We start from the raw sequence: 21446 nt of genomic DNA, 5'->3' as shown, positions 1-21446 counted from the left end.
TATATATATATATATATATATGGATAGGTTCAATGGAAAATGATTAATTAGGGCAACATATGTTGGAACCAATGATCAACTGACACGTGTCCATTTCTTTATTCGTAAGCAATGTACTATGAAAGTTATTTATGTAGTTATTCCAAAGTGATGTGTTCTCATGCTTATATTGGTTCTAACATGTGTTGCCCTAATTCTTTATTTTCCATATAACCTTTCCCTCTATATATATATATATATATATATATATATATATATATATATATATATATATAATTTTTAAGGGTTTGAACAGGTTTTCTGTAAAAGGAGACCAATTTTATAGTTTTGTTTAAATATTAAATATAGAGTATTATTATTCGAAGAGTAAACCAAAATTTTTCCTTGCATTATATTGTTTTCTTTAATTTACGTCCACCAAATCCTTTTGACAAAAAGATCATCCTTTCTCTAAGGATTTATTGGGGTTTTGTTCGTTGTCATTAACTATTTTTTTTCCATATAGATATAGTTTTTATGTTGATGCTATTTTTATCCATATAGATATAGTTTTTATGACGATGCTAATGTGATGTTGATGCCCCTCTTCATTGTCAAAGAAAGACTAAGTTGTTTTTATTGGAATCTACAATCTTGATTTTTACTACAAACTTTGTTGCAATTATTGTTGCTTCTACAGAACATGCTTATATTTACAATTTGACAGACATTTTTCTATCATATCAGCTCACTGCTTCATACCTGAAGGTCTTTGCACTACTTTCCAGTCATTAGCATTCTCAGTCTTTTTCGTGCTACTTTGAAATCCGATGGTGTTTTTCGTAGCAGTCCGAGGGGTTGGTTTACTTTTGGACATGCTTCATTTGCTTTGCTCTTCTTCTTCGGACACATTTGGCATGGTGCCCGAACCTTGTTTAGAGATGTTTTTGCTGGTATTGACCCAGATTTGGATGCTCAAGTGGAATTTGGAGCATTCCAAAAACTTGGAGATCCAACTACAAGAAGACAAATAGGCTGATATAACATTTCTTTGGTGTCTTTCGAATCTATTTTATTTTTTTGATATAGGGTAACAATCTTGATTTGCATCGTCAAAGTTTTGCCGGCTTTATAATTTCATTTTTTTTGTACCGTATATTGTCCAGCATCCCATTCATGTTAATGTTGGTTCTTTTCCTTCATAAATTTTCTATTTCCCTTAAAAAAACATTTTGTATTTAATTTAATATTTTGCTTATAATATTTAATAATAAAAGGTCTACATTCCACCCATCCCCCCATACCTCTGGCGCCTCCTGTCCCTACCTACTAATCCATTCACAATGACTCCCTCCACTTCCATCCATCTATCTCCACCGAGTCCCACCTTCTTTTTCATACATCCTCCTTACTACACTGCCATCTCTAACTTCGGCCACCAAGCAGAAATTGATTTATAACTCCATATGATATGGTCCAGGCTTTACTTTTGAGATTATAGATATGTGGCTTTGGTTGTTTGAGATATATCATGTGCCTTCGTGGATGTCAATTTTTGAACTCGCATTTGAAACACTAAAAGTGTTCAATAATATTTGTCATTATTAATATACCTAATAAAGCTTGCTTCAAATAGTGGAGATGAACGACAACACATAAGAGACAAAGGTCTTCGCATACATCAAGCTCAACTATTTTTTGTCTTCATCAAGCTTCGAATAGGTTTTGTTGACCGGGTCGTTTTAGATATTTTTTACAATGTATAAGCCTATAAGGATAAGGAATATGTTAACTAGTATATGTATACTAAAAAAGGGATCATCATAGTCACATCACATTCAAAACATGCTTACAACCACACCACACAAAACATGCTAAAAAAATTATTTCATCCGTCCCAAAAATATAGTTACGGACAAAAAAACATACAGATTAAAAAAAAGAACATTAATTACTACTAACTTTATTAAATTAAATGACAGACTTATCTTTTGTTGTATTTAATTCCTCTGTAGTTGCATTTAATTGTATGGTAGTTTAACTAATAATAAGAAATATTGTGGTAAACTGTGTTACTTATTTTTAGAAATAAGTTATTATTAGGGGACAAACAGAAAAATAAACATGAACTATTAATATGGGATGGAGAGAATATGTTTTTGTATCACATTAAATAAAAAAACATAATTTTCAAAACCAAATAAACATTTTACTAATAAAAGTTATATATATATATATATATATATATATATATATATATATATATATATATATATATATATATATAAAGAGAGAGAGAGAGGGGGGGGTTAGGTTCAAGTATTCTAACTAATTATTGTGCGGATGTTTAGACAATGTTATTCTATGAGAATTACTAAGAGAATAAGTTGTTTAGCAAATACGAATATGTTCACCTTACAAAAATAGCGTCATTTTTTCATGCATTCTCATTAATTATTATTTATTTTTGTTCTCACACATATTTTTTCACTCATTTTCATTCTGACAGAATATCACTCAATAAACATTCTGACAGAAATGAGAATAATAATAAGTGTATAATAACCTTATAGACGATTTAATTAGTGAGAATGTATGTTAATGACAATAGTTATATAAAATTGAACATATTTATATTATCAAACAACATATTTTCTTTATCATTCTCAAAGAATAAAACTGTCCATACGTCCGCACAATAATTAGTTAGAATAGAATAACCTAAGTCTATATATATATATATATATATATATATATATATATATATATATATATATATATATATATATATATATATATATATATACATATATATATAGGGTTAGGTTATTTTGTTTTCACTATCTATTGTGTGCCCGTATGACTGATTCTGGACCAATCATTTTAGTTATTTTAAGAAAGTAATTAATGCATATTACATGTTGAAGATATAATAGGTATTAATTACATCTTCAGCATTTAATATGCATTAATTACTTTCTTAAAATAACTAAAATGATTGGTTCATAATCAATCATATGGACACACAATAGATAGTGAAAACATTTGAGTCTAACTCTATATATATATATATATATATATATATATATATATATATATATATATATATATATATATATATATATATATTAAAAAACCTACATTACAAATCAAAAAATACATAAAAATTAAAACATAGAAATTAAAACGTACATAGATATATCAAAAACATAGAAACTAATCGTCGTATTTTTCGTAGGCCATTCGTTAATGTTTTAAAAATGTTGCTACATTTTCTGGCACGATATCCAGTTTGGGGCGTTGTGTTCAAAATTTTAAGATTGGTAAGTTTTTTTTTTCTTTTGACGACGAGTTTCCTTCGTTTTTCCGAGAAAATGTAGATATTTGTTTATCTTTTTCTAAAAGTACGTCATCGGTCCTCTTACTTGCGGATGAGGATGTCGTCCGTTTAACTTTGTCCCTTCCCGTCGTTTGACGAAGGATGACTTTTGATGGATCCTCACCCTCCGTGGTGTCGTCGATGTCATTATTTAACCATTTTTACATCTATATAACGTCTTTTATTTAATTAACTCATTTGTCAAACCTACAAAATTTAGTCTTTGAGGGAGGAGGTTGGCAATGTTTGGCCATGTTTTGGACAAACATCAACCTCGATCAATCGAGTTACATAATTGAGTTACGTGGGTTGGTTGAATGACATGTAATGCGCAATTAGTCAATTCTTGGAACCCCTCTAGTTTCTTTTATGCTTTCTACACTATTTATGACATTCACATCATTTGAGGTGGATGTGTCTAGTGGTTAAGTATTCCAGATGCAATAGCGGTTAGTTATTGTTGGAATGTGACGGCATCCATTGACCATTCTAGACTGGTCTTTGGACATGGAAGAGTTAACTACCTGGATATGCACTTTTGGCATCCATAACACACGTTCACCAAGGTGATTGTAAAACATATTGAATTGCTCTCAAGGTTACTTCATCTTTCCTTTTGCTATTTCTTGCAATTCTTGAGTTTTGTGGTTATGAGGGGGATAGTTTGGTTTCATTATGTTAGCATCACTAGCAAGTTAGATTATATACGGTTTTCCGCCAGTTCCAAAAAAAGATTATATACGGTTTAATCATATGCACTTAACTTGTGGTTATTATTATACAATTGTTAATTGTAATTCGACATGCCTAATTAAAAATTGAGACACCCCTCATGATTTTTTTTACACTTCATAGTTCCTTATATGTTTAAGAAAAAACATCATAAATGATCCCTGTGGTTTTTCAAAATCTGAAGTTTAGTTCTTGTGGTTTAGAAACGTCATGGTTGGTCCCTGTGCTTTCAAAACTTTTGACGATTGGTCCTTATTGCTAACTCCGTTAAGTTTTGTCCATTAACTAAAGTGCATTTTCATCATTTCACTACCACAGGGACCATTTATGATGTTTTCTCTTATTATTATTATTTTTAAAATTAAATATAATTATTTAATTTAATATATAAAAGGTCTCTCTCTCTCTCTCTCTCTCTCTCTCTCTCTCTCTCTCTCTCTCTCTCTCTCTCTCTCTCTTAAGCAATAAAGACACACCTTTGTTTTCCTCCCTCACCTCCAAAAACTTTGAACCCCATCTGTATTATAACCGGAAGCGACCATCACCACCTTCCGCCACCACCACCATCGGATGTCGCTGACCAAGGTAAGTGATTTCCTGCCCCTACCCTGATTAAAACCAACAGATCTACCGACATCCCTTCCTATCAGTAACCGTAAATTAGTGTCACACCCCAAAACCGAGAATGGCGGAATACGTTATGGGATGGAGGACGTCATGTACAGTATCATAACAATGCATAATAGTAAAAACAAGCAACAACATCCAATGCATTAATATAGTAATTGTAATACAAGCGTGTTCTGTACAATTTGTTAGACTCCAAAAGTATAATACAAAAATAAAGAGGAGTCTTGTATGCGCTCTGTTTTCTCAAAAACAGCATCTGTACCTGTCTATTACCGACCTGAGAATACAAGTTATTTTGAAAAAAAGTATCAACATAAAGCTGGTGAGTTCATAAGAATTCAGTGTCATTGCTTGTATGAAAATGTTTACAATCGTATAACATGAAAGTTATTATTATTTTTGAAAATAGTGTGAATTTCTAGAAAATCCTATATTTTCTAATAAAAGTAGTCTTCTGCCAAGACTTGGTTACTGGTAAGTTTGATCCTTTGAGCATGTAAAAGTTTTTCCCAATTAGACTCATAATTATAAAAATATAATTTGGACTTCATTTGAACAAAATAAATGGGAAAATAATGTATTATTCTAGCAGTGATACTGCCGACTAGATGGTAATTAACCGCAGACTCTAGGTAGCGATATGTATTTATTACACCTCGGGGAGTCTACTTTACCTTAAATTCGTAATTTGTTAGATTAGGGTTCCGAATATGAATATGTATGTAACCATGCGGATAAGCGATTGAATGTATCATGACCCTCCAGGTCATATGTAGTGTGGTAGCATGTTATCATCCCTGGGCCTAGTCGGCTCGGACTGTAGCTAGCAGTCGGGATGTATGAGTATCCGCCCGGTATAGATCTATACACGTAGAGCCCACTCTCCCTCCAGGAGACTAAGGTTACACGGTGAAGGCGCAGTAAAGTGTCGTATGGAGAAATAGTGTATCACATTCTGTTTTAGTATGTTCTCTGGTATTAGTGTATAGTGTGCTTCTAGGTACAATGTATTTAATGTTCTTTGTATAGTTTATAGTATTCTTCTTGTGTATTACTTAACATGTAAGGACTCATAATAGTACTAACCGTGGTAAGTATCATAGTAATGATAGTGGGGAGTGGTAAACCTTAACTATACCTATTATAATTAACTTGTATTTTGCAGTCATTCTTGGATACTCGTAAGTAGTAAACTGAGTGAAGGTATTCATATCCAACACAAATATATGCAATATATAACTAAGAATTCAATGACAGTCGGACAGATAACAATATACCCTAAGACCCCAATCAAATAAGAGCAGGTAATAAGGCGAGCTATCAGTCCTAAGTCCTTCAAGTCCTACTTATATAAATATATTGGTGTGGATATGTTTTAGAAACATAAGAAGTTTTAAAAGAGTTTGAAAATAGTTTTTAAAACAATTTAATATGAAAATGAGTTTGAAAGCATTGAATTCAGTTTTGATGGCAAACCGGTTAAAAGTATAGAAATCCTTTATGATTGTAAACTACAAATCACATGTGATTGATACTATAAATTGTTGGATTCAACTTGTATTCCCCCCATAAAAGCATTTAAAAGCATTTGAAAGGTTAATTAAGGGGTGTGAACTCACCTGCAGCGAGTGGAGTGGATGAAATGTCGTGTAGGATGCTACGTGTCAAGTGAAGACTTGAACACACACTATGACCCTAGAAACATATGAAGACATATGTTTACATATAATTAGTGACTAAACACTTAATTAAACATGTATAGACATCCTAATGTGAAGAAAAACGCTTTGGTCAAGTGCTAGGAGGCTATTGGGTTGCAAGGAAGGAGTATAAGGCCTCACTGTGGAGTTTACTCCTCAAATACTCACCCTAGGTGAGTTCACGGCTGAGGAACCAATTCCTCCATGAGTTTACGGCTGTAAACTCATGGGAGGTGGGTATTTGAGTGCTTTAAAGTCTCTTGTATCATTAGAAAGGGTTCTAAGATCAAATCCATGGCTTGAGAAGTGATTAGGGTTCAAAAGGGGCACTCCCTTGGAGTTTGCGGTCCTTGGACCACTCCTTGGGAGTTTACAGTCGTGAACCCTATGGTTTACGGCCGTAAACCCTTGGTCACTACACTTCCTTTGTATTTTGTGGTCCTAGGCTCATTCATACAAGTTTCTAGTCCATTAAACATGCTAAGGAAGGAGTTAGGGACACCAAAACACCCTTCTTGGTGTTTACGGTTTTGGTGTTTACGGTTCATGAATGTTCATGGACCGTAAACTCATTTTTACTCCCTTAAAGGCACGATTTTGGGTTTCTAACTTCATGCATGCAAGTTTCTAAGTCATAGATAAGCATTAGGAAGGTTTTGGAGGGATTTTGGGGCTTCAAAACCCCTTTATAGGAGTTTACGGTTTTGGGAGGTTTTCCCCAACCGTAAACTCTAGTTTTTAAGGTATTTTGGGTGGTTAAATCCCGAATTTTCATGTACACAAAGCAAAACGGCAAGCTAGGAAGGATTACTTACTGTTTTGGAGCTTGAATGAGGTGTTTCTTGGCTAACCCACTTGTAGAGAGAGAGTAGAGAGAGAAAGCTTCTAGGAGTGAGAAAAGGTTCAAGTGAAAGCCACTCAACCCTTATATAGGGCTTGAGTTGGAGGCCAGGTGGGGATCCGCCCCATACCGACGTTAAACGGAATTTATAATTTTACCCGATTAAATTGTCGTAACCCGGCTTAGTCGTAAACTAAAATTTTTCTCAAATAACTTTGAGGGTATCACACGTGTTTTTATTTATTTCATTTTGACACTAAAAATAAAATAAAATAAAACATTAATTGATTTGTCTAACCCAAATGTTAACGGAAATTTTAATAACAATAATAATAAAATATTCTATTAACGGAAATGGGTTACAGCGACGGAATAAATTTCGGGTTGTCACAATTAAATTTGTGGAATGAACCCCTACACCTCCATTTTTTTCCAGCAATACCATAACCACCACCGGTTATCACTTCCCGTCTATTTCCTCCCTATTTAGCCTCTCTCGTGATCTCCAGCTCATCCCCAACCGCAAGTAATTTCTCCAATGGTTGTTTCTTTCCCACAACCGATGGTTGTTGAACCTTCGCAAGGATCATCATCATCGGACCTTGAAATCCACCACTTCTCACTGAATATGAAATCAATCCTCACCACCCACCTATCCATCTTCCTTTCATCCCATACGAACATACCCATCTTCTTCCTTCTTCCTGTAGAAAATCAAACATATGAACATACACACTCTCTCAAAGTTAAACCCTCTGCAAATATATGATATTTGATATAACATATAGAGGAAGAAGAATAAACTAGGGTTCTTGAACCCATTGAAAATCCCCATAGAAAAGACCCAAAACACCATTCCCTTATTAAAAATCCCCATACCTTCTTCTTTGATTATGATTTCAACTTTCTTCCCTGTTTTGGAACTACTACGATACCTAGTTACAATAAAATCGTTACTCACTCGATCAATCATCCAGGTGTGCGTGAAGATCTTGATGCTAAAGGATTTGGGACAGTTTCTCATTTTTTCACTCTGAATCAATCACATGTGTTGATTGGTGATAAAAAGTCATGAAGAACAATGAATTTAGGTGTAAGCCATTGAACTGGGTATTCTAATGTAAGCTTCAATTTTGAATGTAAGCTTCAAAATCTTCATAAGCTCTAGCAGAAACAAGACGAGATGGATTGCAAGCTTTAACTTCAGCTTGAGTTCTGATTTATGTGGTGTTTATGTGTGTTAGATTAGCATAAAGATGGTTCTAGTTTACAGTGGTTCATTCAAAATGAGTATAAGAGAGAGACCTTTTATATATTAAATTAAATAATTATATTTAATTCAAAACAAATAAGAGAAAATATCATAAATAGTCCCTCTGGCAGTGAAATGACGAAAATATCCTTCAGTTAACGAACAAAACTTAACGGAGTTAGCAATAAGAACCAATCGTCAAAAGTTTTGAAAGCACAGGGACCAACTATGACGTATCTAAACCACGGGGACTAAACTTCAGATTTTGAGAAACCACAGGGACATTTATGATGTTTTTTCTATGTTTAAATAAGTTATTTGAGATTTTCTGTTAGAATATATTAAAAATGATGTTTTAAAAGCATAATGAGTTTTTTTAGATTGGACATGTTTTAATGGATGTCACAAAGATGGTTCATAAAGCTTAAATATTGAATTGCTTCATGTAAATAGAATCAGCTTTGTAACATCTCTTAAAACATGCTCAATTTATTAAAAAAAATCAGTATGTTTTTAAAACATCATTTTTATTGATTGGATTCAGATAACATTGTCCCTCTCCTTTTTCTCCCTTTCAATTTTGATTTGGGCTTTTTGAATCCAAAATCAATGCACATTGGCCCTCTGCTTTTTGTACCATAGTAGAACTTATATTATAAAGAAGATCTAGTTGGCTTAAGAGGTTATATGACTTATGTCTTCGTATTCAGTACTTCCCCCTTAACAATAACGAAAAAAATTACAGGGTAGCGCTGTAATATGTGACATTGATTGTGGCGAATCAATGGTTGCTATGACATTGTACAATACAGATGGTGTTCTGCTTTATCTGAAACACTTAAAATCATCATATACGAAGACATTAAGCAGGAGGGAGATGCCGAATATTGTGATGAATAAGGGTGGGGTCAATGTGGTATTGTTTGGCCCTTTTGTATTTAATAATAATAATAATAATCGATTGTACTATATATATATATATATATATAATATATATCCAAAGTTAAAATAGTCGTTTATATATGGCATGATCATAATTGAAACCATATCATAAGATCATCCACAATCATTGATATCTCCTAAAGCTTATTTGTTTTGTCATATCATATTTTTGTTGAAATTATATAACAAAACCTTTTATCATAACCCTTTTTCAATTATTTACCATTTTAAAAGCTTTTTTTAATTAATTTATCCCTATTATTGTGAAATGTTTTAGAGAGCCCTCTCATTTTCTTTTTATTTTTTTACATGGGCATAATCACTTTAAAAATAAATATTATGTGTACAATAATAATTAGTTTAATAATTATATTATAATACGGAAAATTAGAAATATAACTATATCCGGTCTTTTTTCGAAAATACAAAAGATGATAAGAGTATTATATATATAGTTATAAAAATAAGAAAAAAAAATTTAAATGTCGATTATGAATTTAAGATATAAAAATTAATCAAAGAACGATGAAGATTCGATAGCTAAATATAATTTGGAAATGGGATAAAATGATATTGAATGAATAGGCTGAATTGTAAAAAAATCAAAACTTAAAAAACATTTACTAAAATCTATATAGTTGGTTATATTAACCAAAAAATATATCTTGAATGGTAAAACCCAATTTTTAGGATTGATTCTAAGAAATTGAGTAATCTAATGAAACACCTTTTTGACAAATATGACCATAATTTTTTATTTTTTTTTTTTAAAGTAACAACATTCTTCGAAACAAATTGTTTCAGAGAGGTATCTGGAATTCCGGAGTATGATTCTGGACCATGGTTACGGAATAGATTTGATTTTTTTTTTTTGCATGTAAGTTTTGCTTTCATAAAATATATAAGTTTTGTTTTCATAAAATGTATAATTTTTGGTTTGATAAAATATAAAATGCTATTAAAATGAACAAATAACTAATAAATACATAAAATAAATAAAGGATGTGTCTGTAAGTTATATTATAAATACGATGTTCAAATTATCTTTGTTCTTGTACCCAAAAATATTTCCGCTAGTCGTTTTCTATAACGCACAACCTATGGACCGGTGGTTTTACCCTCTATAGAAATCGATGTCTTGGTGATCAACGCCTCCATGAATCAACACAAAAACACCACATAATCCCCTCTGCTGTCAATCTGTTGTGGTACGTTTGGGGGCCTTTTCGAGGGTCGCCTTGAAGCTCTTAAGTGAGATTGAATCAGTTGATATGGTACCCCAGTAGTTGGCTCCCACTAGCATTTTGTGGATATGTGCTCTCAGACCTATACACCAATCCTTATTTTCAAAACAGTAGCCGCCCTTCCAATAACTATCGCATATAGTCATTTGCAGTGTCTTCAAATCCAAAGCACCCAAAAACCAATGAGCTTGTGGTATGTTGATTGAGATGTAAAGCTACAAAAAAAAAGTTCGAAATAATAAATTAGTATGTAAATACTTAGGTAATGTAATCCAAACAATATTATATAGTATCACACTCTGCCCAAGCTGGGTAAACGGATCCGCCAGTCATGTCACTCTAGTCATATGTATCAATGTTGAAAGTTGTCGGCGCAACTGTGCACCGAGCATCATCCGCTCTACGCTCTAGCAGCAATGAGATCCACATCATGATGTGTTGACAATTAATTTGTTTGTAGTAAAGTAAGTATTGATATTAGAAGTGTATTATGTAATAAGCAAATAATTATATTATATACATCACATGACAACCATCCTCCATGACTATCCGCATATAACCGTTTCCAAAACTCAATGGTAGCAAAACCGGTCAAATAATTGTGACCAAACAACAACGATCCATCCTGTTCTTTATAAACAGTGTGTACAATAGGATCTAAGAGATTTTCTAACGGTGTTGGTTGTTTTCATGTAACATCTTTCCTGTCCATTTGTATCCATGACGACTTATACCATATGGTCATAACTTTTTAGCGTTTAGAACACCTAAGAGGTGTTGGCGGCGGTGTTTTGTATTCATCCTGCGGAACCTCTATTACATCCGACGGGTGAATAACCGGAGATGGTTGCTCAGGGCCGACATTCAGCAGTTGTTCATGGTCAACATTGAGCGGCTTTTTGGGGCTGTTTATGATATAATCATGCTCTCATAACTCATTATCATTGTAATATCCATATACGGTTCAATAATGTATACTTGTAAACGATGCAAAAACATAACGACCATAAACGATGAAATAATTAAAAAATGTACCTACATCCATTTCGAGCTACCCACATCATCTCCGGGAGTCTTACTGATAAGTTTTAGAACCATGGCTAAAGTAGCCTCATGCTCTGCTAAGTGCTCCTCCTGATATCGCAACTGCTCGCGAAGTTCATGGACCTCATTTTTCACTTGACTGACCTCGTTCTACAACTCACTAATAATTTCGTCCTTGTCAATTGATGGGTCAGCAGCCGACGGTGGTTGTGGTGGCGAATGAGATGGATCATCTATCCATGACTTCTTTTATCGAGGCTCATGGATAGGGGAGTTTTTGGGTGATTTTGTTAGGGAAGGTGCCTTGTGAACTTCAGGGTCAAGAAAATCATGACGATAAATCCATGCCAAGCTAACAATCCACCATTCAACACGCATCTCATCTTCCATCGGCTCCAACTTCGAAACGAGTCTATTACCCTGCTAACAAAATTATAATATTATAAATAAACATAAATTATAAAGTAAATAAATATTTTGTAACGCCCGTGTTTCAAGGCTACGCATTAATGCTGATGTAATAGTCTAGGTTAGCCTTTGTAACCTATTTTGAAATAATAATAATGTATTATTTGAGTATTATGTGATTTATGCCTAATTGTTGTGACTTAATTGAATTAAGGATAATTTAAGTATTAAAAATAAAATGTTAGATAAACCCGATATTGATACATGAAGTTGTAGTGGTCGTGTCAAGGTTTCCGAATATATAAAGAATGTCGAAATTCGAGTTATAACGAAGAAGTTATGACCTGTCGAAGTTTCGCGACAGAACCGACACAATGTTGAATGACATAAATAGTGAATTTACGATAGAGTGATATTTAGACTTACTGATCTAAACGAAAATTGTAGAATACGTTAAACAGAGAGCGTGCATAAAAAGAACATCTAAATATGACTTCGTATGAGAAAGTTATGATTTTTCTAAGTTTCGACTTAGCGGTATGCAGCCCGAAGTTCGGATTTGAGATCGAGGGATTTCTAGCCGAAACAATCTAAATGAGAATCGAGGATCTTGTCGATAGTAGTCCAACGGAAGAAAGACAGACGAAAACAAACGTCAGATGAAGAAGTTATGAATTTCTAATAGACAAGTGGAGTTCATAATAGACTTGTTACCAGGGACGACGCCAATAGCAAAAGTACTTTACCGACTAGCACCGACGGAGATGAAGGAGCTAATGATGCAACTTCAGGAGTTATTGGACAAAGGTTTCATAAGACCTAGTTCATCACCCTGGGGAGCTCCGATGTTATTCGTGAAGAAGAAAGATGGAAGTATGAGAATGTGCATCGATTACAGAGAGCTGAACAAGGAAACAATAAAGAATAGATATTCGTTGCTGAGGATTGATGACCTGTTCGATCAACTACAAGGTTCAAGTTATTATTCAAAGATAGACCTAAGGTCAGGATATCATCAGCTGAAGGTGAGAGAGCAGGATATCGAAAAGACTGCATTCAGAACACGATATGGACATTACGAGTTTTTGGTTATGTCGTTTGGACTAACCAATGCTCCAGCAGCATTCATGGATTTAATGAACAGGGTTTGTAATCCGTTCCTTGATAAATCTTTGACAGTGTTCATAGACGACATTCTGATTTACTCGAAAAGCCAAGAGGAGCATGGCCAACACTTGCGAGAAGTGTTAGAAGTCTTGAAGAATGAGAAGTTGTATGCCAAGTTCTCCAAATGTGATTTTTGGTTTCGAGAAGTCCAATTCTTGGGTCACGTGGTCAACCAAGAAGGGATAATGGTTGATCCAGCAAAAATTGAAGTTGTGATGAAGTGGGAACAACCGAAAAGTCCCACGGAGATCCGAAGCTTTTTGGGATTGGCCGGATATTACCAAAGGTTTATCCAAGGCTTTTCTTCGATCGTTACTCCACTAACAGTTTTGACCCACAAAGGAGCTACTTATACTTGGAGTGATAATCACAAAGAAGCATTCAAGCTGCTAAAGAAGAAGCTATGTGAGGCACCGATTCTTTCTTTACCCGATAGAGTTGAAGACTTCGATGTCTATAACGATGCGTCTGGTGTTGGGTTGGGTTGTGTTTTGACCCAAAGAGAAAAGATGATAGCATATGCGTCTCGACAACTGAAAGAGCATGAAAAGAACTACCTCACTCATGATTTGGAGCTGGCAGCGGTAGTTTTCGCTCTGAAGATATGGAGGCGTTACCTCTATGGCACGAAGTGAAAACTTTTCACTGATCATAAGAGTCTTCAATATCTCTTTAGTCAGAAAGAATTGAATATGATGCAGCGACGTTGGCTAGAACTACTTAAGGACTACGACTGTGAGATACTTTACAATCCCGGTAAAGCAAATGTTGTCGCTGATGCTCTCACTCGGAGAGTCAATCTTGTGAGAAAAAAGCCAAGAGTTTTGAGGATAGAAGTTTTCTCAACCATTAGGGAAAGTATAAAGAAAGCTCAAAAGGAAGCTTCTGAAAAGAATGACCAGAAGGAGGAACGTTTGGGCAAAACGCTAGTGTTTGGTACAAACGGTCATGGACTAAAGGTATTCCAAGATCGTATTTGGGTACGTAGGTCAGGAGGAATAAGAGATCTTCTGGCGGAAGAAGCTCACAAAACCATGTACTCAATTCATCATGGCAGCACTAAAACGTATAGGGACCTGAAACCCTATTACTGGTGACCGACGAGAAGCTTGATATTGCAAAGTACGTGGTGGAGTGTGTGACATGTGCGCGGGTCAAGGCATAACATCAACAACCATACAGGAGTTTAGAACCTTTACCTGTGCCTATGGGTAAATGGGAAGACATTGTTATGGATTTTGTCACTAAACTGACTGGAACAAAGAATGTTCACGACATGATTTGGGTGGTCGTTGATCGCTTCACTAAGAGTGCGCATTTCATAGCAGCCAATGAGAAATGGTCTATGAATAAGCTTGCGAATTCTTACGTGAAGGAAATTGTGAGGCTTCACGGTGTTCAGTTAATGATTGTGTCAGATCGTGACAACCGTTTCACCTCGCGATTTTGGAGAAGTCTACAAGAGGAATTGGGTACCAAGTTGTGTTTGAGTACAACTTACCATACACAGACTAATGGGCAGAGCGAACGAACGATACAAACGCTTGAAGATATGCTGAGAGCATGTACCCTGGAATTCCAAGGTAACTGGGATGAACATTTACCTTCGGTAGAATTCTCCTACAATATTAGTTTCCACTCGAGCATAAAGATGGCACCTTATCAAGCTTTGTACGGACAGAAGCGTCGTACGCCGTCTTGTTGGCTTGAGGCTAGGGAAAAGCAGTTTATGGGACCTGAGATAGTCCATCAAACTGCTGAAAAGCTGAAAATAATCAGGGAGAGAATGTTAGCAGCTCAGGATCATCAAAAGAGCTATGCTGACAAGAAAAGAAGACCGATGAATTTTGAAGTTGGGGATTCGTTTTTTCTTAAAGTCTCGCCGTGGAAGGCACTTATACGATTTGGTAAAAGGGGAAAGTTAAGTCAAAGATTTATTGGACCGTTTAAACTTCTTCAGAGGGTTGGGAACCAAGTTTACTAGCTCGAATTACCCGAAGAACCGAATGGAATTCATAACACTTTCCATGTGTGTTATTTGAGGAAGTTCACGGGAGAAGTTCCCGACATGATTCCACTTTCGGAGTTGAGAATTGATGAGAACAAGAGGTTAATTGAAGAACCAGAGGCAATCGTTGACCGAAAGACTAAGAAGTTGAGACGCAAGATGGTCGAGTTAGTGCTTGTCCGTTGGAAACATACGAATGGGCCAAATCTCACTTGGGAGACGAAGAATGACATGATGAGTCGCTTTCCGCATTTGTTTGTTGATGTGTAATTCCGGGGACGGAAGCATCCTAAGGTGGAGAGAATTGCAATGCTTGTGTTTCTAGGCTAGACATTAATGTTGATGTAATAGTCTTGGTTAGCCTTTGTAACCCATTTTGAAATAATAAGAATGTATTATTTGAGTATTATGTGATTTATGCATAATTGTTTTGACTTAACTGAATTAAGGATAATTTAAGCGTTAAAAATAAAATGTTAGATAAACCCGATATCGATACATGAAGTTGTAGTGGTCGTGACAAGGTTTCTGAATATATAAAGAATGCTGGAATCCGAGTTATAACGAAGAAGTTATGACCTATCGAAGTTTCGCGACAGAACCGGCTCAACGCTGAATGACGTAAATAGTCAATTTATGATAGAGCGATATTTAGCCTTAGTGGTCTAAAAGAAAATTGTAGAATACGTTAAACCGAGAGCGTGCATAAAAAGAACGTCTAAATCTGACTTCGTATGAGGAAGTTATGATTTTTCTAAGTTTCGACTTAGCGGTATGCAGCCCGAAGTTAGGATTTGAGATCGAGGGATTTCTAGCCGAAACAATCTAAACGAGAATCGAATATCTCGTCGGTAGTAGTCCAACGGAAGAAAGACAGACGACGACGGACATCAGATGAAGAAGTTATGAATTTCTAACGAAGTTTTCCTGTCCCGGCCTACTAAAAATAATATAATAAAAATAAAAGTCAAATTAAGCCGACGGAGTCTAAACGAGAGTTGTAGATCATAGTCGCACCTACGCATGAATATAAAGAACGTCAAAAACAGAGCTCGTATGCGAAAGATACGAATTTTTGAAGTTTGAGAAAAAAGAGTACGCCCAGCGTACCCGTATGCATGAACTGAAGTGGGCCACGTCGACCTGACCCAATACTCGAGTGCATGAGTCTGTAAGCCATGACGCATTAGGCTTGATCTAAAGCGTACGCCCAGCGTACCCGATGTATGCCCAGCGTACTACTTGTAGAGGGAGTACGCCCAGCTTACTCTGAGATTACGCCCACCGTAATCCAATGTTCAACCCCCTATAAATAGAGGTCGTGGGCAACCGAGTTTTGTTACTCATTTCTTTCTCTCTCTCCCGTTTTACCTCGTTTTACATGCAAGCTTTCCCCCCGAAGCCCCGGTAACATTCCTGAGACCCGAAGCAAGTCCCGAAGCCCCGAGGATCCCCAGGAGTAAAGTTTCCGAGCTGAAACTTTGCCCGCGTAAAGCCCGGTTTTAGAGAAAACGTCCCAGTTTTATCAGATAAGAGACAAGGTGTTGTCCGATCATCGTCTTATCAAGTGAGTGTATATTCCCTTTCTTCTAACACATAGATATTAAGTATCTACTTTAAAATATGTGTTACGTGTGTATAAATATATGTGTGTGTATATATATATATATATATATATATATATATATATATATATATATATATATATATATATATATATGTTATCTGTTTATTTGGAAGGAGTATTCAATGAGTATCTTATCAGTTTTTAAGTTGCATATGAATGCATATGTATATTGTTATCTACAAAAATGTTGGGTAGAACTTGGGTAGATAGTTGATGTGTGATAAACTGATGAGAGGCCTCGATGTGATTGTGATCTAGTCAATCAGCATAATATGGATTACGACCTCAGACTTTTCTAGACAATTCTGTGGAATGTTGGTAGGCTCATAACCTGTAGGTGTTGGTGAACTTGGGTGTTCATTCGCTGTATTCTATCCCCCCTCATGGTTGCCTTAGGACATTAATTGTTGAGGAAACTCCTCTGCAGTAGTGTCCGTCCCGATGAAAATCCTAGATTAGGTCCCTTGTAATAGTTGTTGTCATAGGGACGTAAAGTGAGGATAATGAGAATGGGTAATCGGGTTATTGTTGGTTGGTAAAATTAAATATAATTATTTATTGTTTCTTTGTATTACAGGTAGTGGCGCAAAAGCGTAAGTTGGAGAACTTGTGAAGATGTTTTTGTTTATAGACCAGTAGTTGTATATAACTATGTAAGATCTATGTTTTATTGTTTATGCTTTTGTGTCTGTATCGGAACATGACATCCCGAGTTTTGATATATAATGAATATACAATTCTTTAAGAAATGCTTTGATAAATCTTATTTTATCATGTAATGTTTTGGGGACAAATTCCGCAACTCTTTTTAAATCAATTGATTTATTCTGAAATTATTTTAAAAGCATAAATGAAACCGGTCTTTTCTGGCTGTGATTTTGGAGACGTCACATATTTAAAAAATAAAGTAACCATATGTCGTCTATTTGTAAAAACTGGTTGCAGTGAGTCTTTTGTAACGCCCTCAGTTTTGACCATGAAACAGCCCGAGGGATCACATTCTGTTGTCGAGTACCAAATAAAGTGCTCACCGGAAAAGTCTCAAAAATTCATATATGAATGTTAGCAAACAAATAAATAAAAAATAGTTAGAATGTTAGCAAACAAAAAGAAATAATAAAATTTTCATTATATACTTACCTTAAAAGCGTATAAAAACCACTGTAGGGTGTAGGTCAGTTTTTGAGGTTCGTTCTCTTTCGGTTCTTCTGAATCTATAAGCTTCTCAACCTTATTGAATATAGTATGTAGTTGTTTGTACAATTGATCCCAAATTATTATCCTTCCCCATGGATATCTGCTACATAAAAAATTAGTTAACAATTTAATTTCTAAAACATATTAGTAACGGTTGGTAATTTAATTAATCAGTAATTATAAAATAGATGACATTATGTATGTTGAATTCATCAAGGTTGGATAGCAAAGCGAAATACTCTTCTGTAACAAGCTGTTTAGCCAACCGGACATTGAAACTCTTCCCCAACAGGTATAGAAGATATACACGGACTGCATCCTCATCTGATAACTCATTAAATGAATTTTTAAACACCTTCATAACATGGTTTAGTTTGATCGAGACATTCGTCGAGACCATAGAAAAGGCACGAGAACGGAGGTGGTGCCGGATGCAGAAGCAGGAAAATAGTCACCAAACCGGAAGCCGGTGATGAGACAAAATCCTTTATTCCGAAAAGACAACTTGTAACCCTAATCTCAAAAACCATTTCATTTACTTGGCTTCGGGGGTCGGTAACAACTTCGTGGGAAAAGACGTAATGTAGAAGTAAAGGATTCTATCTATATTAGGAATGTTTAACCACCTCCCGAAACATGTATTCCGGAACATAGTCTCACATGCGGGTCTGTTTCTAAATGTCGTAAGGATTTGCCCGCCGATTTTGGGTTTACACAACTGTAATTGATGCATCAACAATCATATCGTGCTGCACAAATAAAAAAAGGTGTTAGCACTTCATTCTAAAAAGCAAATGACCAATATTCCAGACCAGTTCCGGGTGCGTTCATCGTGTTCCAGAATGGTTCTTTGCGTTCCGCAATGACATATTAAAATCTGGAAGACATTTCGATGTAAATTAACAATAACTAAACATCTAAATTATTTTTCAATTGATCCTACAACAATAACATCTTTAATTTAATCTCTGAAACATTTTCAGTTTATTCCAGAGATGGTCTACTACATCTGGAACAATAAGTAACAATAGAAAACGAAGAACATACCCGTAAAATAACAGGGTCGTGGTGCTCATCTTCCATGTCGGAGATGGGTGTCGATACGTGTTGGAGATAGAAGTTGCATGTTGGAAACGAGTCGGAACGTCATAATTTTATCGGATCGTCGGAACATCGGAATTGGAATGCGTCTTTCCGGAATGAAGTTGCCGCCTCAAATTATATTCCAGATTTTGAAATTCAAAATCACAATCCAGAACATATGTAGTTACTCCAGAATAGGCATCCAGATCCATCATAATGGGTCGGATCACCCAAATAATAATCCGGAATTCATTCTGGAACGACCCTTCCGGAATATGTAGTTATTTTGCAATATATATATATATATATATATATATATATATATATATATATATATATATATATATATATATATATATATATATATATATACCCAAAAAAGAATGGTTAGATTTACTGATTCTATATTATATAACTCTCAAAGATCTTTTATAGGAGCTGTTCTAAATATGTTTCCAAAAAGATTAACTTTTGGACCCAAACCAAAGAAAACCACATACTAGAATAACCATTTTAGCAATTTACTATAATACAAACAATAAACTAAAAATGAATTGAGTTGGAAATCGAACTACATTTGATATTTTGCTATTCATCAACACCAAATTAGGTGCAACTGTACACCAAAAATGATGTAAAAACAAGTTTTATTGTTGGATTGGATTGTAGATGCCCTGATGTGTTTAATATTTCAAATTTTATGTCAAATCCAATAATTACAAACTCTCAACACAAAATATCCACAACATTATAAGAGAGCTCAGGCAAACAAACAGTTATATAAAAATTCTTAGCTCGAAAAAAAAGGCAGTTGCACTTGTTACAATTTTAATTCCAACTTTCAATCAAATATCAATGACCACCTAACAAAAGATAACATGTTTTTTTAACACAAAACTCATCTCATACAAACTTCAATCACATTAAACATCAATTTCCCCAAATCTAACAAACACCTTCAAACATTCCATCACTCTTTTCCTTATATTGGCTTGATCTTGAAGTGGAGTGATATCAGTGAAAACACAAAACATTTCAAATCCTGCATTTTTCAAACATTCATCAGCAAAAATACTCTCATGTGATCATGAGAATAAACTCAAAAGATAGTTAAAATGGTTAAATGATTAATGACATAAGACATGACAAAAGAGATTGTATTGTGTTTAGCATAGATAAAAATGCTATTTTTAAATTATTGAGGAGTTTGAAAAAAACTTCTGTTAAATGATTAATGACATACCACATAACATTATAATATCATCATCACCAAAGAATGACAAGTGATCATGAGAATAAACTCAAAAGATAGTTAAAATGGTTTACATACCTGAACAAGATAATAGAAGATTCGAAGGCCTTCAGGGTCCTTACTGGTTTGCACATCCATGAGTGAACCAATCTTTGAAGTAGTGAAAGAGATGTGCTCGTTCCCCATCACAATCTCCAGTTCTTGCCTTCCTACACGATCTGGTTCTGGCCAGTTGTTATCATCTTCCTTCATAATCTACCAGACAAACCCTAAAAGCTGTTAAAACCCTAACATTTGCAAACTAAACCCCAGATAAAATTGTTCATAAATCAAACAATGTCGAAAACCCTAGAAGAATAAGAACAGAACCCTAAATCTGTTAAACCCCTGACGATTGCAAATTAAACAAAGGTAAAAGGGGGAAAAACTAACCTCGGAATCGGAGACGATACGACGACATTCCTTGAGAACTGAAGGCGTGAGGAACACCTCTTTACGGATCATAGTATCGTTCTTGTAGTTGGAGTTATTGGCATAACGGAGTTTACCATCTGGTCGGAACTCGAACTCCAAGAACTCGTGGCCAAACTTCCCCTTATGGCCTACGTAATACCTCAGGTAAAACTCTCCGCCGCCGGCCGCCCCATTCTCTTCTTCCGCCATCTCTCTCTACCTAGAATGTGAATGTGAAACAAACAAAGGTACTTGCTCCGGTTTAACTGCGGTTCAAACGGGGTCAAGTAAATCCGGATGTCCTCGCGACCCATCCTGCCCCGAAGGCCCGAAACATATATGATAAACTAAGGAAATAATTTTATAATGGGTCCTTATGGTTTGCATAATATTGTATTTTGAGGACTTTTATGAAAATTATGCTCGTGGTCTTTATAGTTTTGAAAATTGTATTAATAGTCCTTTAATGTTAACTTTAACTTTTAAATAATTAGTTTTTTTCAAAATA

General features: G+C 34.9%; 1 protein-coding gene across 2 annotated transcripts; it reads right to left on the bottom strand.

Annotated features, from left to right (window-relative positions):
• Window positions 1-20009: 20009 nt before the first annotated feature.
• On the bottom strand, window positions 20010-21232 carry LOC145075111 (protein mago nashi homolog). Of its 2 annotated transcripts, XM_079021415.1 has the most exons (4): window positions 21217-21232; window positions 20918-21185; window positions 20564-20740; window positions 20010-20275 (listed from the first exon to the last, which is right to left on the bottom strand). In XM_079021415.1, exons 2-4 carry the CDS (start codon window positions 21146-21148, stop codon window positions 20216-20218), a joined length of 468 nt encoding a protein of 155 aa, XP_078877541.1. In that variant the 5' UTR covers window positions 21149-21185; window positions 21217-21232; the 3' UTR covers window positions 20010-20215. The 2 variants fall into 2 exon arrangements, with proteins under 2 accessions (XP_078877541.1, XP_078877540.1); XM_079021414.1 differs by lacking the exon at window positions 21217-21232 and having other exon boundaries at window positions 20918-21211.
• Between the last annotated feature and the right edge of the window lie 214 nt (window positions 21233-21446).

This window comes from Lactuca serriola, chromosome 9 (genome assembly GCF_051521515.1).
Source record: "Lactuca serriola cultivar US96UC23 chromosome 9, Lser_US96UC23_V15, whole genome shotgun sequence".
Classification (NCBI taxonomy): Eukaryota; Viridiplantae; Streptophyta; class Magnoliopsida; order Asterales; family Asteraceae; genus Lactuca; species Lactuca serriola.
Note: the sequence above shows the minus strand (reverse complement) of the source record. Positions and strands in the feature narration are given on the sequence as shown.

Excerpts from the sequence above, each read along its gene's own strand:
- LOC145075111 (XM_079021415.1), bottom strand. The coding sequence starts at position 21,148 with ATGGCGGAAGAAGAGAATGGGGCGGCCGGCGGCGGAGAGTTTTACCTG. Across the intron at positions 20,741-20,917 it reads GTATCGTCTCCGATTCCGAG|ATTATGAAGGAAGATGATAA; the intron begins GTTAGTTTTTCC and ends TTTGTCTGGTAG. Across the intron at positions 20,276-20,563 it reads TCTTCTATTATCTTGTTCAG|GATTTGAAATGTTTTGTGTT; the intron begins GTATGTAAACCA and ends TGAAAAATGCAG.